The sequence below is a fragment of the Aedes aegypti genome, chromosome 1, assembly GCF_002204515.2.
Source record: "Aedes aegypti strain LVP_AGWG chromosome 1, AaegL5.0 Primary Assembly, whole genome shotgun sequence".
Classification (NCBI taxonomy): domain Eukaryota; kingdom Metazoa; phylum Arthropoda; class Insecta; order Diptera; family Culicidae; genus Aedes; species Aedes aegypti.
This window is the reverse complement of record NC_035107.1, coordinates 134,350,708-134,366,968: the sequence shown is the minus strand read 5'-3', so window position 1 is coordinate 134,366,968 and position 16,261 is coordinate 134,350,708. Positions and strand designations below refer to the sequence as shown.

At 36.4% G+C, this 16,261-nt stretch overlaps 1 protein-coding gene across 3 annotated transcripts in view; it reads right to left on the bottom strand.

Moving 5' to 3' along the window:
• LOC110677176 (tektin-3-like) overlaps positions 1–16,261 on the bottom strand; it is a 35,861-nt gene that overhangs the window by 15,827 nt on the left and 3,773 nt on the right. The window contains exons 1-2 of one of the 3 annotated variants that reach the window (XM_021848056.1): positions 14,278–14,509; positions 1,355–2,182 (exon numbers count right to left, since the gene is read on the bottom strand). In XM_021848056.1, the coding sequence (XP_021703748.1) occupies positions 1,355–2,182; positions 14,278–14,295 (846 nt within the window). In that variant the 5' untranslated portion in view covers positions 14,296–14,509. Of the gene's footprint in view, positions 1–1,354; positions 2,183–13,820; positions 13,913–14,277; positions 14,510–16,261 lie in introns of those variants that run through there. The other 2 variants (XM_021848059.1, XM_021848052.1) reach the window with 2 other exon arrangements.

Genomic DNA, 16,261 nt, shown 5'->3' with positions numbered 1-16,261 from the left:
AGGACGTAACGCAAGGAAAATAAGAACAAGAAGAGTAAGCAATATGGTAGTCTTGAAGTTCAACAAGTGCTAACAAGGTTAAAAAAACTCATTCGGCCAATTTAATTGATACTCTTGTTCTTCACTCGACTCGAAGAGAACACCAATGATTCAAAACTTGTTTCTTTGTTGTACAAAAAATGATATTTTGATTGATTGCGTTCGCCATATACCATTGCTCACCTAGTTTTTGAAGCCTAGTTTTTTTCTCAGCTTTCAGATGGTGACCTCAGAATTCTAAACGAGCGGTGCGCTAATGATGAAAAAACGATTTTTCTATCAAAATTCAAGATGGTGGCCAAATTTAATATGACCGCCAAAATTCTAAGGATAAGTGCCGATGGCGGCCTGGTTTCAGCGAGAATTGCTCAGGAGTCCTTACAGATTAGCAATTAAGGTCCGAAACCTAACGAACGACTTTGCCGAAAACACCGACTTTCTAGCGGTTCTGCAACCTGAGATATGTGAGTTTGAAATATTTGTAGCTCACTAGCGTTTCCTAGTTGTAGAATCTTGAACTAAGCTAACATGTACTGTACAGCCTTTAGACCAATGAGTAACTTTGCCGAAAATGTCAAAATTTTGTTACAGAATCGTCATACCGATTTAGTTACAGAACGTTATAGTCGCTTAGGGAATCAGAAACAATGAGTTGGCGCCATCATGCGGTAAAATTCCCAACTAAATTATGTGTAATATAGTAGACCTTTCCTTGTTGCACAGCAGAAAGTATAATTTTATATAGAACTGGTTCTGAGATATAAGCCTCCAAAGTATAAAAAGCGCTATTTTTAGACCTCGGGACAGGCTTCGCGATTTTTTTTTCTGTGTTTTAGTAAAACCCTATTATTTAACTGCAGAACAATCAAAAATCCGTTAAAATTTCGGAAAGTTATCGCGCTTTAAATTTAAGGTCTATATGATAGCTACTCGAAAGATGTGTTTTGTATGTTACCTGGGTATATTTAGTTTTATTCTTCAGGCTTTTTCAAATGCATATCATATTTTTGTCAGCAACACTCGATAGCTTATTCTTTTTTGTTTTACTATTTTTAAGGACAAAGTCAAAAACATAATTTCTCTTATCTTTATAGGAAAAATCTTGTTTAGTTTTTTTTAGTGCAGCTCATAACATAAATATTTTTTTGAAATATAATTAAAAAAAGGTATTTGCAAAAGCTTAATTTATGTTATGGTATTCCCTCCCATTCGCACCTGTAGATATGAACGTTAAACAAACCAAACGCGTACCAACAAACTCCTGTTCGCATGTTTCCAAACCCGGTTTTTATGTGAAATTCGAGCTGCCACTAACCTGATGACACAAAGAGTCTATCCCCAGAGCCGATTCCTTGTGACTGATGTCATCCTCTAGCGAATGTTGCGCCGCTCGACAATCTGCCAATTGCTTGGTGATGCGAGCCAATAATTGAGACAGCTTCTCCTGGCAGGATCGCAAGTTATCCACCTCAACGAGCAAACTTTTTTCCACGTGGTCATGCACCAGCTCTATGCTCTTTCGTCCCTCCCGATGATAGAGGCATTCCTGGGCAATGTGCAGCGGTGGCTCCAGATCCTGCAGTGCCTTTTGTACATTCCGTTTCGTATCCGTCAGCTGAGCAGATTCGGCAATTAGTTTTTCGAGCTCAGTTGTTAGCTCGTTCCGCCAAAAGGTAATATCCGTGATACGTTCTCCTAAGCGTCGAGCTGCATCGCGTTGGCCCTGAGACGTTTTTTCGTCCGTTTCTCGCATGAGACGGACGGCTTCCGAGCGGACTTTTTCGGCATAATTTCTGTTTTTATCCGCCTCGGCAAAAGTTGTCACGTTTGAAGTGGTCCACTCGTTTGGCGTGTAGCGAGTATAGAGTGCGGCTCGGGCTGCATGTTGTGGATTCCTTTCGAAACCGGTGACCAAGTTTGGGAAGGTAACCGGATCGCAACACATTGCTGACGGTGAATAGGAAGACGCTACAAGTGCATTGGTTATTGGCTGCTCGTGCAATGGTGTTACTTGGACCGCTTCGTAGCCCATGGTTGGGCGCCACGGGTGAGAACGGGGTGTCTGATAGCAAGTTCCGGTTCGGGCTGGTGGACCGGAAATCTGCTCCATGTTGTGAGTGGCATGGGTGGTGGAACTCCAAGGCTGTAACAAGAAAACGGAAACTATGTAACGGATTGTATCTTATACGTGTACAAAAATATGTTGTGAATCGTTAAGGCTAAGTAGCCCGTCATTCGTTTTGGCAACAATGATGACTTTTCAACTTGCATTTCAAAGTGATAAAACTCAGTCTTGACAGTTTATTTTGACTTGAAAAAGTATCACTGAACGCGCTTAGATGCATAAAGTATGCTGATACTTTTTCAGCTGAGTCAGTGCAAAACCAACTGGTTTTCTTTGATTCGAAATCGTGTGATGAATTGGCAACAATCATTAACGACGCGTACAAATTTCAATGACGGCCTACTTCGCCTTAAGGCAGACATATTTAATAAATTCCGGCATTCAATCATTTAATTACATAAGGATTTTCCACGTTGTTCATTTTTTTCCTTCAAACTTGTGACAAGTTTGATAATAATTTTGTCTTTTGAAATCAGCTGATTCATAAATTGTGGGTGATTCAACTGCGTGGGGTCACTGTATACAAAAAAAAAAAAAACAAATGTGAATTTTATGTATAAACAGTAAATGTTTAAACCTTGCTGAAAATTTCAATTCTACACCGGTCGGGGTTAAGTCAGAGTAACCCGAATGACATTTTTCATATTTTGAGAAAAATGAGCTTTAACACTTTGCAATTTTTTAACTCGTGAAAATTTTGGTTCAATATTCGCCCACTTCTTTGAGTTCCTGCCAAACAGTATAATGTGAAGTTATTGTCATGGAAAAACATAATCCAAACCTCTAATAACGATTTTTTGATATACCAGGTGCACTTAGTCCACTCTGTCTGAACCAAAGAAGAACGTTCAGTGATTTGGTTCACTCTGACTTAACAATTTCATGGAAAATAATAACAATTTAATGTTTGCATGGTCAATGTGGATTCATACTATGTAACACCAAGCATTATAGCACTGCACGTATTCTACTGCATATCAACAATAGTGTTGCGACATTGCTATTATTCGACAAATTACAAGAGGCTTCAAGCAAAAGAGCATTAACGCTACATTACAAAGAGCAATTCTCGCTGAAACCAGGCCGCCATCGGCACCCATCGTTAGAATTCCAATTTTATGTCACTGATCGCTAGTTTTCGATAAAACTTAAGGGTGGTCCTTTTTGTTTTCTCAAATTGGTGGACCCCTCGTATTTCTTGGGTATTTCTTCACATGATATGTCTCATATTTCGCTTGGAACACATAGCAATCTTAGTGGCATCGTATAGAGAAAGGATATAGTTGAATTCTGAGATCACCATCAGAAAGCTGAGGAAAAATTGCGTAAGATAGGCTACAAAAACTAGATGAGCAATAGTATTAACCCTATCAAATGAACGATTTTCTAAATCATGTTACACGATTTTGACGAACATGGCGAGTGCAATCGATGATAGATCATTTTTTATACAACAACAAGGAACAAGTATTCAATCGTTGGTGTACTATTCGAGACAGATGAACAATAGGAGTATTATTTTGAGTGAAACAATCTGGCGGCCATCTTGGTTTTAAGAAGTAGAATAAGTTTTCACCTTGTTAGCACTCAAGCTATATCTTTTCTCTATACGGTGCAACTAAGATTGCTATATGTCCCGAGCGAAATTAGAGACATATCGCGTGAAGAAATACCCAAGGTTTATCAAAAAATGGGCTTTTTCGCAAACTGTTCAGCTAGCTGGCGTACAAAGGGTCCAACAATTTGAGAAAAACGAAAGGACCACCCTTAAGTTTTATTGAAAACTAGCGATCAGTGACATAAAATTGGAATTCTAACGATGGGTGCCGATGGCGGCCTGGTTTCAGCGAGAATTGCTCAAATGTATCAATGCACTAATATTACTGTTTTGCAATTTCTTATCGTAATAGGCTGTTTTTCACGCCAATCTGTCATGAAACGGCCCACTTTCCTGCACTAAAGTATGCAGTGCGGCAATAGTCATTACGCAACTGAAACCAGTGCTGTAATGATTCATTACGCAACGCTTTCTAATTACGCAACTGTTTTGAGTTGCGCAACAAATAATTACACAACAATTTTTCAGAAATTGTAAAATAATGGTGAATGCATTCCGATACAATTTCATATACCGTCAAGTGGTCTTCTACGAAATTGCAAAAAAAAGTTGTACGTAACCCGTTGCGGAACTTGATTTTTACAGCACTCGTCGTAATTATCCTATAGGATGTCCCAGAAAGTATGGGCACGACTTTGATAACGAGAATCACAATATTTTTCCAAACAAACGGATATTTTTATATTTTTGTATATTTCCTTGGGGCATTTTGAATGCTGCCTTTGAAAATTTTGTTTGATAAAATAAATTTTTACATTCCAATTTTTGATTTTGGAAAATCAATTCTTATCTAGCTAGCTCAGACTCTACTTTTGTGTTTTCTTGCTAATTAATGTTTTTATCAATATCTATCGATGTCATGAGTTTAGGTACATTGTATCTAAGGTGTTTCGCAGGAATTTTTGTTTAAAATTTTATTTGGCTTTGCTCGGAAACGTTTGACAAAATGGTAGAATTCTAAAGAATCATTAGTTTTTCTCTCCACATAAGATAACTTCACGAAATCATAGGTTTTCAGGTATTTCCAATATAAGTAAAAATAATTCATTTCAAATTTACTAATCTCAAATATCTATACTCTTGGATAGGCAACACAAATTTTAGATTTTTACATGTTTTAACGGATATACAAGGACTTGGTTTGTACCCTCCTAAAATTCAACCACAGCTGAAACCGGATTTTTAGTCTCTCTTCAATTTTATTATACTTAGCTTTAAAATTTCCAATAAAATAAGTGATAATCTGATCATTTATCGCATCAGCAACGATAAATATATTTTTTCAGATTTTTATTGTACGTTTTTTATGACCTAGCACAATTTTCTTACAACAAAGTTGCTCGTACGCGATTTGTGCAACACTGATAAGAGGAGCTTCCAGAAATGTAACACCATCAAGAAACAGGTAGCGAAAAATCACCCAAAATTCACAATCTGCTCTTGATAAGTGCAAGAATAAAATGTGTGAAAATCAGATTTTTATCTGCACTAGTCTCCGAATGGCAGTATGGTAAAGTCGTGCCCATACTTCCCGGGACACCCTATACTCGGCAAGCCTCGTAGGATAAACTCACAACTCGTGCTGTAAAAATCATCATAATGAAACTTGTTCCGTAAACTACTATTATGAATTGCTTGGTTGCTTTATAAACATTATTGTATTAGTTTGGCTACATCAGGGCCTTTTCCCACTTTTCTTCTTCTTTCTGGCATTACGTCCCAACTGGGACAAAGCCTGCTTCTCAGATTAGTGTTCTTATGAGCACTTCCACAGTTATTAACTGAGAGCTTTCTTTGCCGAATGACCATTTTTGCATGTGTATATCGTGTGGCAGGTACGAAGATACTCTATGCCCTATTTCCCACTTTTCTTCTTCTTTCTGGCATTACGTCCCAACTGGGACAAAGCCTGCTTCTCAGATTAGTGTTCTTATGAGCACTTCCACAGTTATTAACTGAAAGCTTTCTTTGCCGAATGACCATTTTTGCATGTGTATATCGTGTGGCAGGTACGAAGATACTCTATGCCCTGGGAATCGAGAAAATTTCCTTTACGCAAAGATCCTCGACCAGCGGGATTCGAACCCACGACCCTCAGCATGGCCATGCTGAATAGCTACGCGTTTACCGCTATGGCTATCTGGGCCCCATCAAGGATAATTTCGTATAGCATCCAAAATTACAATAAGTTCACCGTACCCGAAATGATTTCGACAGTACTGTGAATGGTTATTGGATAAATAACAATGTGATATTCCCCACGGTTAAGTTATGTAACCATATAAAGAGCAGATTTTCTCTAACAATTATTTTTGTTTACAATTTATCAAATGATCGATATTCAATCCACATTTATGCCAAATCCACTGTAGCACAAACAGTTTGAGAACAGTTGAACTATACAATCGAAACAAGAACGAATACAAATGGAATTCCCAAATTGTTTTACTACTTCTTCTCACTATTATATATTTTCACCGTTTGGCATACATTTTCTTAATTGTATGGAATTCGAGGCAAATTGTATTTTGTTATGCGGGACCATCCATCAATTTTGTCTAAAGAATTAGCTGTATTCATAAAAGTAACCGATTTCAAAATTGACGTTAATGTGTTAAAAAAACCTTTCAGAAGGTTTCTTCCGAACACACAACTGTTACGACTTTAACGCGCCCTATTTCTACCAAATGCTCATTTGATTTACTATACATATTTAACCAACTTTTCTATTTCAAGGCATTCTTTGAGTTCCATTCCAGTATCCAGGTGCCGCATATGATTGCCTTTAATTTGGATTCATCAAGAAAGTTGGATAAAATAAATTTTAGTGGAATGTAGGCGTCATAAAATCACGATGAAAACGAAGGATAAATATCTGAACTTACAACTTACTTAAAAAGTAAGAGGGGTTAAAAATTGTCGTAAAATGTGACAAAAATCTAAAAGGCGTTTCTCCTAAATGCACGCTCTCTTTCAAAAGTGAAAAAGGATAATGTTGAAAATTATACCCCTCCTAGTACTAAACCGAATAGCGCCTTCCGCTTTTTTACTAGCGCTGCCTTTCATATATGTTAAACCTTATGTCGGAAGTAGTGCGCTGTATAGATCAACTGAGGATTCTAGCAATAGATGAACTCGTTTTGGGGAATTAATGTCTCCTCCTAAATTGCAAAGAAGGAAACCCTTAAATATCGCGAGCCACTTCTCAATTAGATTGAACAAATTTTTATCTCACAACAACCAAACGGAACGTTTGGTTTAAGGCCGAATTAAAAGCTCTTTCAAGTGAAACCACCTTGAAGATCTAAAGTGAAATAAATTATTCAAGTAATCAAAGTGAAAAAGAGAACCCAACCTGTCAATCGTCAGTAAGCATTTTCTCATTCATTTAATTTAATTCACTCTAACAAAAATTATTTAACTAATGTTAAAGCTTTGGAAAAAGCAAAACTTTTGTTTTCTTTTTATGTAGCATGGGAAAATTATCAGAAGCCTGAAGATAAATTTCAGAAACCCACTCATTACCTCAAATACCAACAGTTGGGCCAAGGTACTTAACATTGCCACATGTTTTGTGTTGGGTTTTCTCACTCTAAGGACGCATGTCCACAAAGAAACAGAAAATACCGATTAGGAGCTGTTCATTAATTACGTAAGACAACTTTTGGGATTTTTCAAAACATGGTAAGATTTTTTGTATGAAAATAAAAATATATTGTATATTGCATACGAAATCTAAACAAATACATTATAAAGGACCAGTGCATGAGTTCACTATTTGACGTTTTAGCGGTGCCGTGCTATTTATGTGACCATGGAAACCAGTGAATTCGGCACCGCTCAAACTTCAAATTAATGAACTCGTGCAAAGGTCCATACATAGATTTTCTACACATAAAAAAACGATGACATTCATCACAGAGAATACAAATTCTCTGATTTATCATATATGGGTAACAAGATCTCAAGAAACTGACAATTTCGGAGTAGAGAGTTATTTTGCTCAGGTGTTCGGTACCGTAATTTCGGGTGAAATTGATCATTTTTCACTGTTTTCCTGGTATGCTTTCTAAACTGTTATCAATATCATACAACTAAATGCAGGAAAACAAGTACGACGGTGAACCTCATTGGCTCATGTACCGAAATTTTTCAACAAATGTGATGTTAGTGACAAAAATCTGGTCTAAAATTAAAAATCGTTGAATCCCATTTCGGGGTGAAATTGATCACTTGTCAATGTTATTATTGTAAGTTTCTAAATCAACTTTATATACTTAATTTGGGCCTCCTGAATCCAAATTTGCTTGCCAAATTCTTAACAAGACAGTATTTATGGAAATAATCAATAATTAAATTTCAAGAATACCGCGAAAAACGCCTAAATGTAGGCAATTTCCAAAGGATTTCCCTACTTTGTTGCAGAAAATTGATTTTTTTTCAACAATACGAGCAAATTGATAAGAGTTTTGATAGCAAAATCTGTTTTGGAGATATATTGTTAGTATCCTTACAAACTTTCAGGTTTACATTATGTCCAAATCCTTGTTTAGAACTAGAAGTTTATAGATGATGATCAATTTCACACTAAACTTGATTCTAGAATTGTACATTATTTTCATAGAAATAAACATTCTATGGCACAAACAATTTCACTATATACAATTAGACATTATTTAAGACAAACAACGTTCATTTACTATAAGTTGCAATGAGCTTGGTGCACTATTAGTAAGAAATAAAATCGCGTGACACGGTGATCAATTTCACCCCACTGATCAATTACACCCGAATTTACGGTACTCTTTTTTTGCATTTGGTATAGCACAAATGACTATAGGCACTTATTTGAATCTCACTCTGCATCTTAACCTGCATGACTGAAAACGGTAAAAAATACCTATTACTTTCCACAAAACTTTCGGATTAAAGAAGTATAGTATAAATCACTGTCAATGCCACTCAGTCGAAAAGATTGTTGCTAAAAGACAATGCATAAATTCAAATCCGAAATAAATCCACTCGCTATCTTCCATTCCGTGCGGCAAACTTTCGCGCAAAGTGAGAGATTATATCTCCGAATTCTTTCGCGCGGAAGCAGCGGAATACGATGGAAGAAACTCTTCTCATTCGCAGCTGCTTCTTCGGAACGGATACAGAAGCAAGTTTTGCCGCGTCCCAATGACACCTGATAAAAATCTACGATATTAAAAAAGTTTAACCCCGAAACAAGTCCCTGATCGATAATTTTAAATTGCAAAACTTCGATCTCGCACGTAGTGTTTATGAATGAACTGTCCGATTTTATTTCGTTCGAGCCAAAAGGCTTGTACCGGCAAGGTGGCATCAGAGCACGAAATTGAAAATAAAAAGTTTTTCACTTGACTTTTCCCTGTGTTCGAATCAGGAGCAGGAAAAAAATTGACCCCATTTCAGACTCAATGGAACGACATATGTGTACCACACCACACCAGAGAGAGAAAGGTGCGATAAAAATGGAGTCCCTCGGTGTAATGCGGTTGTCGGTAGGTATAGGTTTCCCAGGTGATTTTCCATTTATTTATTAACCAATTTCGCACTGACGAGCAAATTCCACAGCACAATTTGCTCAATGTAGGTGGAATCACGTGGTAGAGAGACGGTGAAATGTTGGAATGTCTGAAATTTGTAGGAAATTGCTCCAATGAATTTGGATAAAAAATCCGATATATTGTTTGGAATTTGCAAAAATGTTATCCACCAGACTAAATTGTTAGAGGATCATTGCGGAAATGTGATATAATGAAGAAAAACGAATTCATTAAAAGATGAACCTCATTGAGTAAGTTTCGTTGTCATAAAAAACTAACACAAGAGTTGAAACGACCTAGACACCCGGAAGTCAATACACGTTCAATTCAAAAATAGAGCATTTGAAATTGACTGGAATACTGTAGGGGAATTAGAGGCATAATGGACACATCAAGCAAAAGCTTTTTTTTAAGACCAAAAAAAATGAACACTTGCGTGAAATTTAGTGATTCCAAAATGTTTAATGAATGTCATTCGTTCCATTGTGAGTCCGCGGCTACAAAGCAAAGTCATGCTGAAGGTGTCTGAGTTCGATTTCCGGTCGGTCCAGGATCTTTTCGTAATGGAAATTTCCTTGACATTCCAGGGCATAGAGTATCATCGTACCTGCCACACGATATACGAATGCAAAAATGGCAACTTTGGCAAAAAAGCTCTCAGTTAATAACTGTGGAAGTGCTCATTGAATACTAAGCTGAGAAGCAGACTCTGTCCCAGTGAAGACGAAATGCCTAGAAGAACTAACATTCTTCTTATACTACTGAACAACTTTGCCGAAAACGTCATCTTTCTAAGTGATCAGGCTACTGAGCAATCCGCAAAACAAAAATTCCATGCTCACTAGCGCCACCTGATGGAAAAATTTCGAAACTTTTGGCTCAAATAATGTTAGCCATTGTGATACTGCACAACATTGCCGACACCATCTTTCTAAGTGGTCAGGTTACTAAGCTATTCGTAAAACAAAAAAAAAAATCGATGCTTACTAGCGCTGCATGGTGGCGTAATTGCGTATCAGAATGACCACCGTATGTCAGCCCAACTCTTCCGAAGGCACCAATCTTCCAAAATATCAGGATTTTGAGATATAATTTGTTACAAAGTTTGCATTCCTATTTTTTGGTGCATATAGCGTAAATCAGAAAAAGCGCCCCTACCGGCCAAGTTCTCAACTAAAATCATGATCCTCAACTCCTAAAGGTAGATCGTTCTGAGTGCTGAAACTCCGTCAAAGACAGTAATGTGCTATTTCTTAACGCATACGAGATATTCAACAAATCGCCCAAATTGAATTAATCCCATAAGCCCTCAGTCTCCTATAACGATCAAGTGTGTTTTATAGGAGTACGCGTAATAGAAATGCGCGGTTAGGAATGCTATTTATAGGACACCGACTGTTTAAATGATTATATTTTCAAGTGAACTAAAGATTCATATTTGTGCAAACTGTTTTGTATTCACTGTAAGTAAAATATGTATAGAATGTAAATAAATCATAGGATATTGCTTTTCAGATCATTTTCAATATATTATTCTGACATTATATGCATACCGTGTTGATTCAAATTGTCCGGGTGCTTCAAATCCCTTAATTCGCCCTAAGAATATTATTTCGATAATTTTTATCCATAGAGAAGGTAGAAGGCATCGTAATCATAGAATTTACATGAAAAAAAAATCTGAATTTAGTCCAAAAATAGCGTGAAAATGGTCACTGTACAGCTTTCGAGCGTCCGACATCTCGAAACAACACGTAGTTAAAGGTATTTTTGGATTACGTTCTGTATGTTGCACGGTGTTCAGTAGTATGCTTATGGTTATTTCTAGTTGAATTCTTTGAAGAGTCGTGAAAAAAATTCTTTGTTGAGGTTTTTAATGTATATCTAGGAGGAAATCAGGATAACATTTTTGATGTATTGTGGATGTTGATGCTATTTATGAGAAATTCCCAGCGAACTTCATAGGAATACACCTTGATAATAGAATTATGCAGAGATTCTTCTTAAGAAAAATATTTTACAGGAACTCTGTCGAAGCAATTTTATTGGAAGTTTTATTTGAATCTCCTTGAAAAAGGAGTCTTAGAAGAATGATATTTAGAACAATTCTTGACGAAAAAAAAACAATGCTAGAATCGCTAAAAAGTTTCTAGGGATATTAATGCCTGCCTTTATCACTCGAAGAACTCCTTGTAGTAAAGAACGAATCCAAGAAGAGCTCCCTAAAAAATGAAGGACGAATCCAAAAGGATTTGCAATCGTCTGATTAATTCTTCTAAGATGAACACCATAAAAAATTCTCAAATAAATCTCAAGATGTATATTTGCATTAAGTAAAATAATTCGTGGCAGAATCTCTGGGGTTATTGGTAAAGTAATATTTGAAAAAAAAAAAAAACGACCGGATTTCTTGGCCATACCCTTGATCAAGAAATCTCTTCAGTGGTTTTTAGAGGAAAATATTCAGAGGTCTCCTCAGTGGAACTCTTATTTGAAATCGTGATAAATTCTCAGAATGATTCATGTAGGAATTCTTGAAGTCTCCTTGAAAATCCGGGTAGAAATATTCAGAAACTCTGTGGCCATTTCTTTAAAACTCCCTGAATGAATTGACGTTCATAAAGTCAATGCTAACCATATTAAAGTGGTTCAACACCGGAAAAAATTCTTTAAGAAGTTGTTCGTAAAATTCCTTTTGGCATTTTTCACAATAATTTGTAGAAATTCTACATGAAAGTGCTGAAAAAAAAAATTCCGGGATTAGTTTCAGATGTTCATTTTAAAGAAATCCTGAAAAAATCTGCAATAAATCTTGGAAGAATTTTTAGCGAATTCTTAGAAGCTTTTCTCGTTTTGGAGGAATCTTTGAATACGTGCAATAAGAAAAGGCCATGGCATAATTTTATATAATAACCAGGAAAATTTTTTAAAGATGAATTATTTTTATTTAAGGACCCGAGCTGTTTAGTAGAATACCTATAAGTAGATGAAAAAAACGAATTTAGAACTATACCATTTAACTCCACTAGAGTTTGCATCATTTGACAGATACGCGTATTTCGACCTCAACTGTAAGGCCATCTTCAGTAGTACACGACACTGAAGACGGCCTTACAGTTGAGGTCGAAATACGCGTATCTGTCAAATGATACAAACTCTAGTGGAATTAAATGGTATAGTACTAAATTCGGTTTTTTTTTCATCTACTGAATAGAGGAGTCTTTGGGATTGTTCAGTAAAACCCGTCGAGGAATCATCAAAATACTACCTAAAACAATTTCGACAGATTGTCGATATACTTAACAAGAGAAACGCTGAAGAAATACCTGTAGTTGTCTCTCTCTCTCCCTCCCTCTAGAGGATTGATTTTGAGATAAAGATGATACAAATATTATTTTTCATTCATGTCATAATGTCTCTCAAAAAATCAGGGTATTAACGTTTTAAAAGTCAAAGATCTCCATGAAACAACGACCCCAAAGACAACCCATTTGCATCAGCTTGAATAGTAAAAATCAAATTGAAATCTTTGGCTTACTCATTCAACAATGCTCATGATTTTGAAACTAAAACGTTGTAAAACAATTGCACACTTTTAGACTTTAACTTTAACTTTAACTTTAGCGGCTCACCAAAGATTTGATTAGAAATTAAAGTTCACGGGCCTCTCAGTCCACTTTGAACCTAGCACTAAGGCATAATCAAGGGGCACCTGTACATCACTGATTCAAGTCTCCTCCAAATCTTATGCTTGTGATGCTCATTTTCTTTTTGGGATCTTACAAACTGTCAGTTTAGAAAATTGTGTGCCTCGAGTCAATTTGGGATTGCTGAATCCGAATCCGCTCTCAGAAGTGTTCCAAAATGTCACAATTGTGAGGTACAAATTGCATGATCAAATTACGGTTAAAGCGATTTTTCAACATTCCTGCAATATCCAAACAAATTCTCCGTTTCTCTTATATTAACAAATAATTTTTGAGCATCGAAATTATAACGAACTTTGTAGATAAGTTTTCTTTAAGAAATAAAGTTTGAATTTTGTGATAAATGAAGTAAATTAATTGCCAAATAAGTAGGCAAACTTGCATGTAAGTTTAACTCAATTGTTAAATAATGCATTTTTGACAACCAATATCTCAAAAACCCAATAGTGAATGTTTTCCATGACTTGTCATGACTATCACGAGTGACATTGGAAATTTTGAAATCGATCGTTTAAGTTCATTCAGCCGATGTAAAAATCGTAATTGGAAACAGTTTTGTCTGGTTAATTAATACATCGCGTATAAATGCGTAGAAATTGATAACATAATTTGCGTTTCGCCACTTAGCCACAATTTATGCACGAGAATATTTCAAAACTGAAAATATAGTCTTTTTCGACAAAATAAGCAAATCCATAAAACATTATTCTGTTTAGATTTTATTCGAATCTGAATTGCATGTCTATCGACTCAATATTCACGTTTCTCCACATAGCTGCGATCCGTCACGGCAAATGATGACCCTCAAATGAGTCAGCTGTATATAGTGTTGAATCACATCACACTTCACTTCCTTGACACAAACTCTCACTTTTGAGCTCTCAACATAGAGTGAAACTGAACGGTTGCTTCATTAACAGCTAGCAACCAATCATTGAAGTACCCCTCGAGTCCCGCCGATGAAACGTGAGGCCATAGCGATTGGTGCAGCTTGTTGAAAATCGAAAATTGATAAAACAACCGTTTGCGCGCGAGGAGCATAGCGGAAGGTGTCATAAAGTTTTCAACTTTTGTTCTACTTTTTTCGTGCATACAATTGATCGAAAATGCCCATGGATGATATAAATAGGACTATAACCTTGCTGCAACATTCTGTTGTGCAAATGAGAAATTCAAGTGTGCATTCACGTAACATTATTTTAAATATCGGACAATTACTTGCACTTCGAATGCCATCACTTTGCGGGAAACGTGTTTGAGAGCTTTCAAACAATTAATCCAAAGCTTTCCACAGCCGCTTCCCGTGTTGTTGGTTTTTCCACGAGTTATTTATTTCATTTTCCTGATTTTTTTCCCACCAGATATAAACTATGTAGCACAATTTATTCGATCAGAAAACAACGGCAAGCACTTCCCAATTCGGCAACGTTCAAAACTTGAATGGAGTACTGAATCACTCGCTTTCAATGATTCAGTTCCTGTTGGTTTCAATGTGTTGTGAATCGAATTATGTCTGGCGATGGCCTATGTATTGCTTTACAAGACTGTAGTTATGCTCCTCACAATAACCATAGATTTTCGATTAGACAACAGTGCGCGGTATGCCAGGAAACAAGGTAAAACGAGGTGGCCTTCTGCAGTTTCGGTGTGATGGAATGCTTCCCGAAACGTGTGTTTGCTCGATAACGGATTTGAGGATTCGAGATTGGCTGGAAATAAGGTCAGTTACATCCAACGAGTGGTGGTTTTGAGTATTTTATGGTTCAATCGAACCTGCTGAGAACAGAAGTCGTTCTTGACTGTTATTATTTTTTCAAGGTATATGTGACGGATTTTAATGGCCGGCATATTTTTCCCAGAAAAAATATCTATTTCATAACAACTATCATTCTCTAGACAGGGATATGCCCCATAATGCAATATTTCTCAAAAGTTTATTCCCCACAATAAGACAGATAGAGCTTATGATTATACACTGTTAAAAATTATGAAGACTATATGTCATGTAAACTTCATTTATCTGAATGTAAACATGAAGTTATGTAAATTTAAGTCTGAAATCATGTAAAAGTGTGGTATATGCCACGTAATATTTCATGTTCCTGCTGAATTACATGACATATAATTGAAATTTACATGGCATGAAGGTATCCGTGATATGCCACGCTCCAATTATGTGCATTATATGTCACAGAAGCTTACACGTTTTGTTCGAACCGTGTATCTAATAAGAGTGTATATATCATTATCATACAACTTGATGATATATTCAGAATTACTTACAATTTATAAATTTTAAGAATTACTTAAATTAACACAATTCAGAAAAGTGGGGCAAAAGTGCGAGTGAGGCAAGAGTTTCTATCTTGGTGGTTTGAATGCTATTCAGCTATTCCAGTAAGATTCTTTCATTTCGAATATCATAGAAATCGATGAAGATTTCTAAAATGTATGGCTATTTATTGTTTTTAAACGTGAGAAATTGTATTTTTTGATCAAACTTCTATTGCATGGAATGACATACGTTTCTAGGCTCATCGTAAGGATGCTTTGTGGTGTTTCCGTTTTTGCATGAATGCTTGTTAACCAATTTTGGACCATAATGAGGCAAAAGTTCGAATCAGTGGGGTAAAAGTTCGTGTCATATGATATCTCGCGGAAAAAATGCAAATTCCCTAAAATCCACATAGTATCTTTAAATATAGTGACATTTTCCTGATTGTGCGATAAAAGTCACCAAAAATTGTCAATATGTTAAAGGTTAAGGGGGCCTTCCTTAGTCGAGTGGGTAGAGTCCACAGCTACAAAGCAAAGCCATGCTGAAGATGGCGTAATGGAAATTTCCTTGACTTAAAAAAGACACCAACACCTTAATGCTTCCAGTGGGCATATGCCCTTTGAAGGAAGCACCACACCACACAACGGACTATCATGCAACGCCCAATGGAATAGTCGGAAAACGTTCCTCGCGAAAATCATTTATTTATTAGGCTAATGCGCCATTAGGCATTACGGAGCCGAGTTCTTTTGATTTTATTTACAAATTTATGGTGTTTTCTAAATTTTCTATGTCAGTTTTGGGGAACCGAAAAACTCGCGGTTTGGTCGAGGTTAGGGGTAACAATAATTTCAATGAAGGGATAGGACAATGGGATCGTTCCGTTGACATTCAGCAGCTTTAAGTTGTGACGTGTTTGCTTTG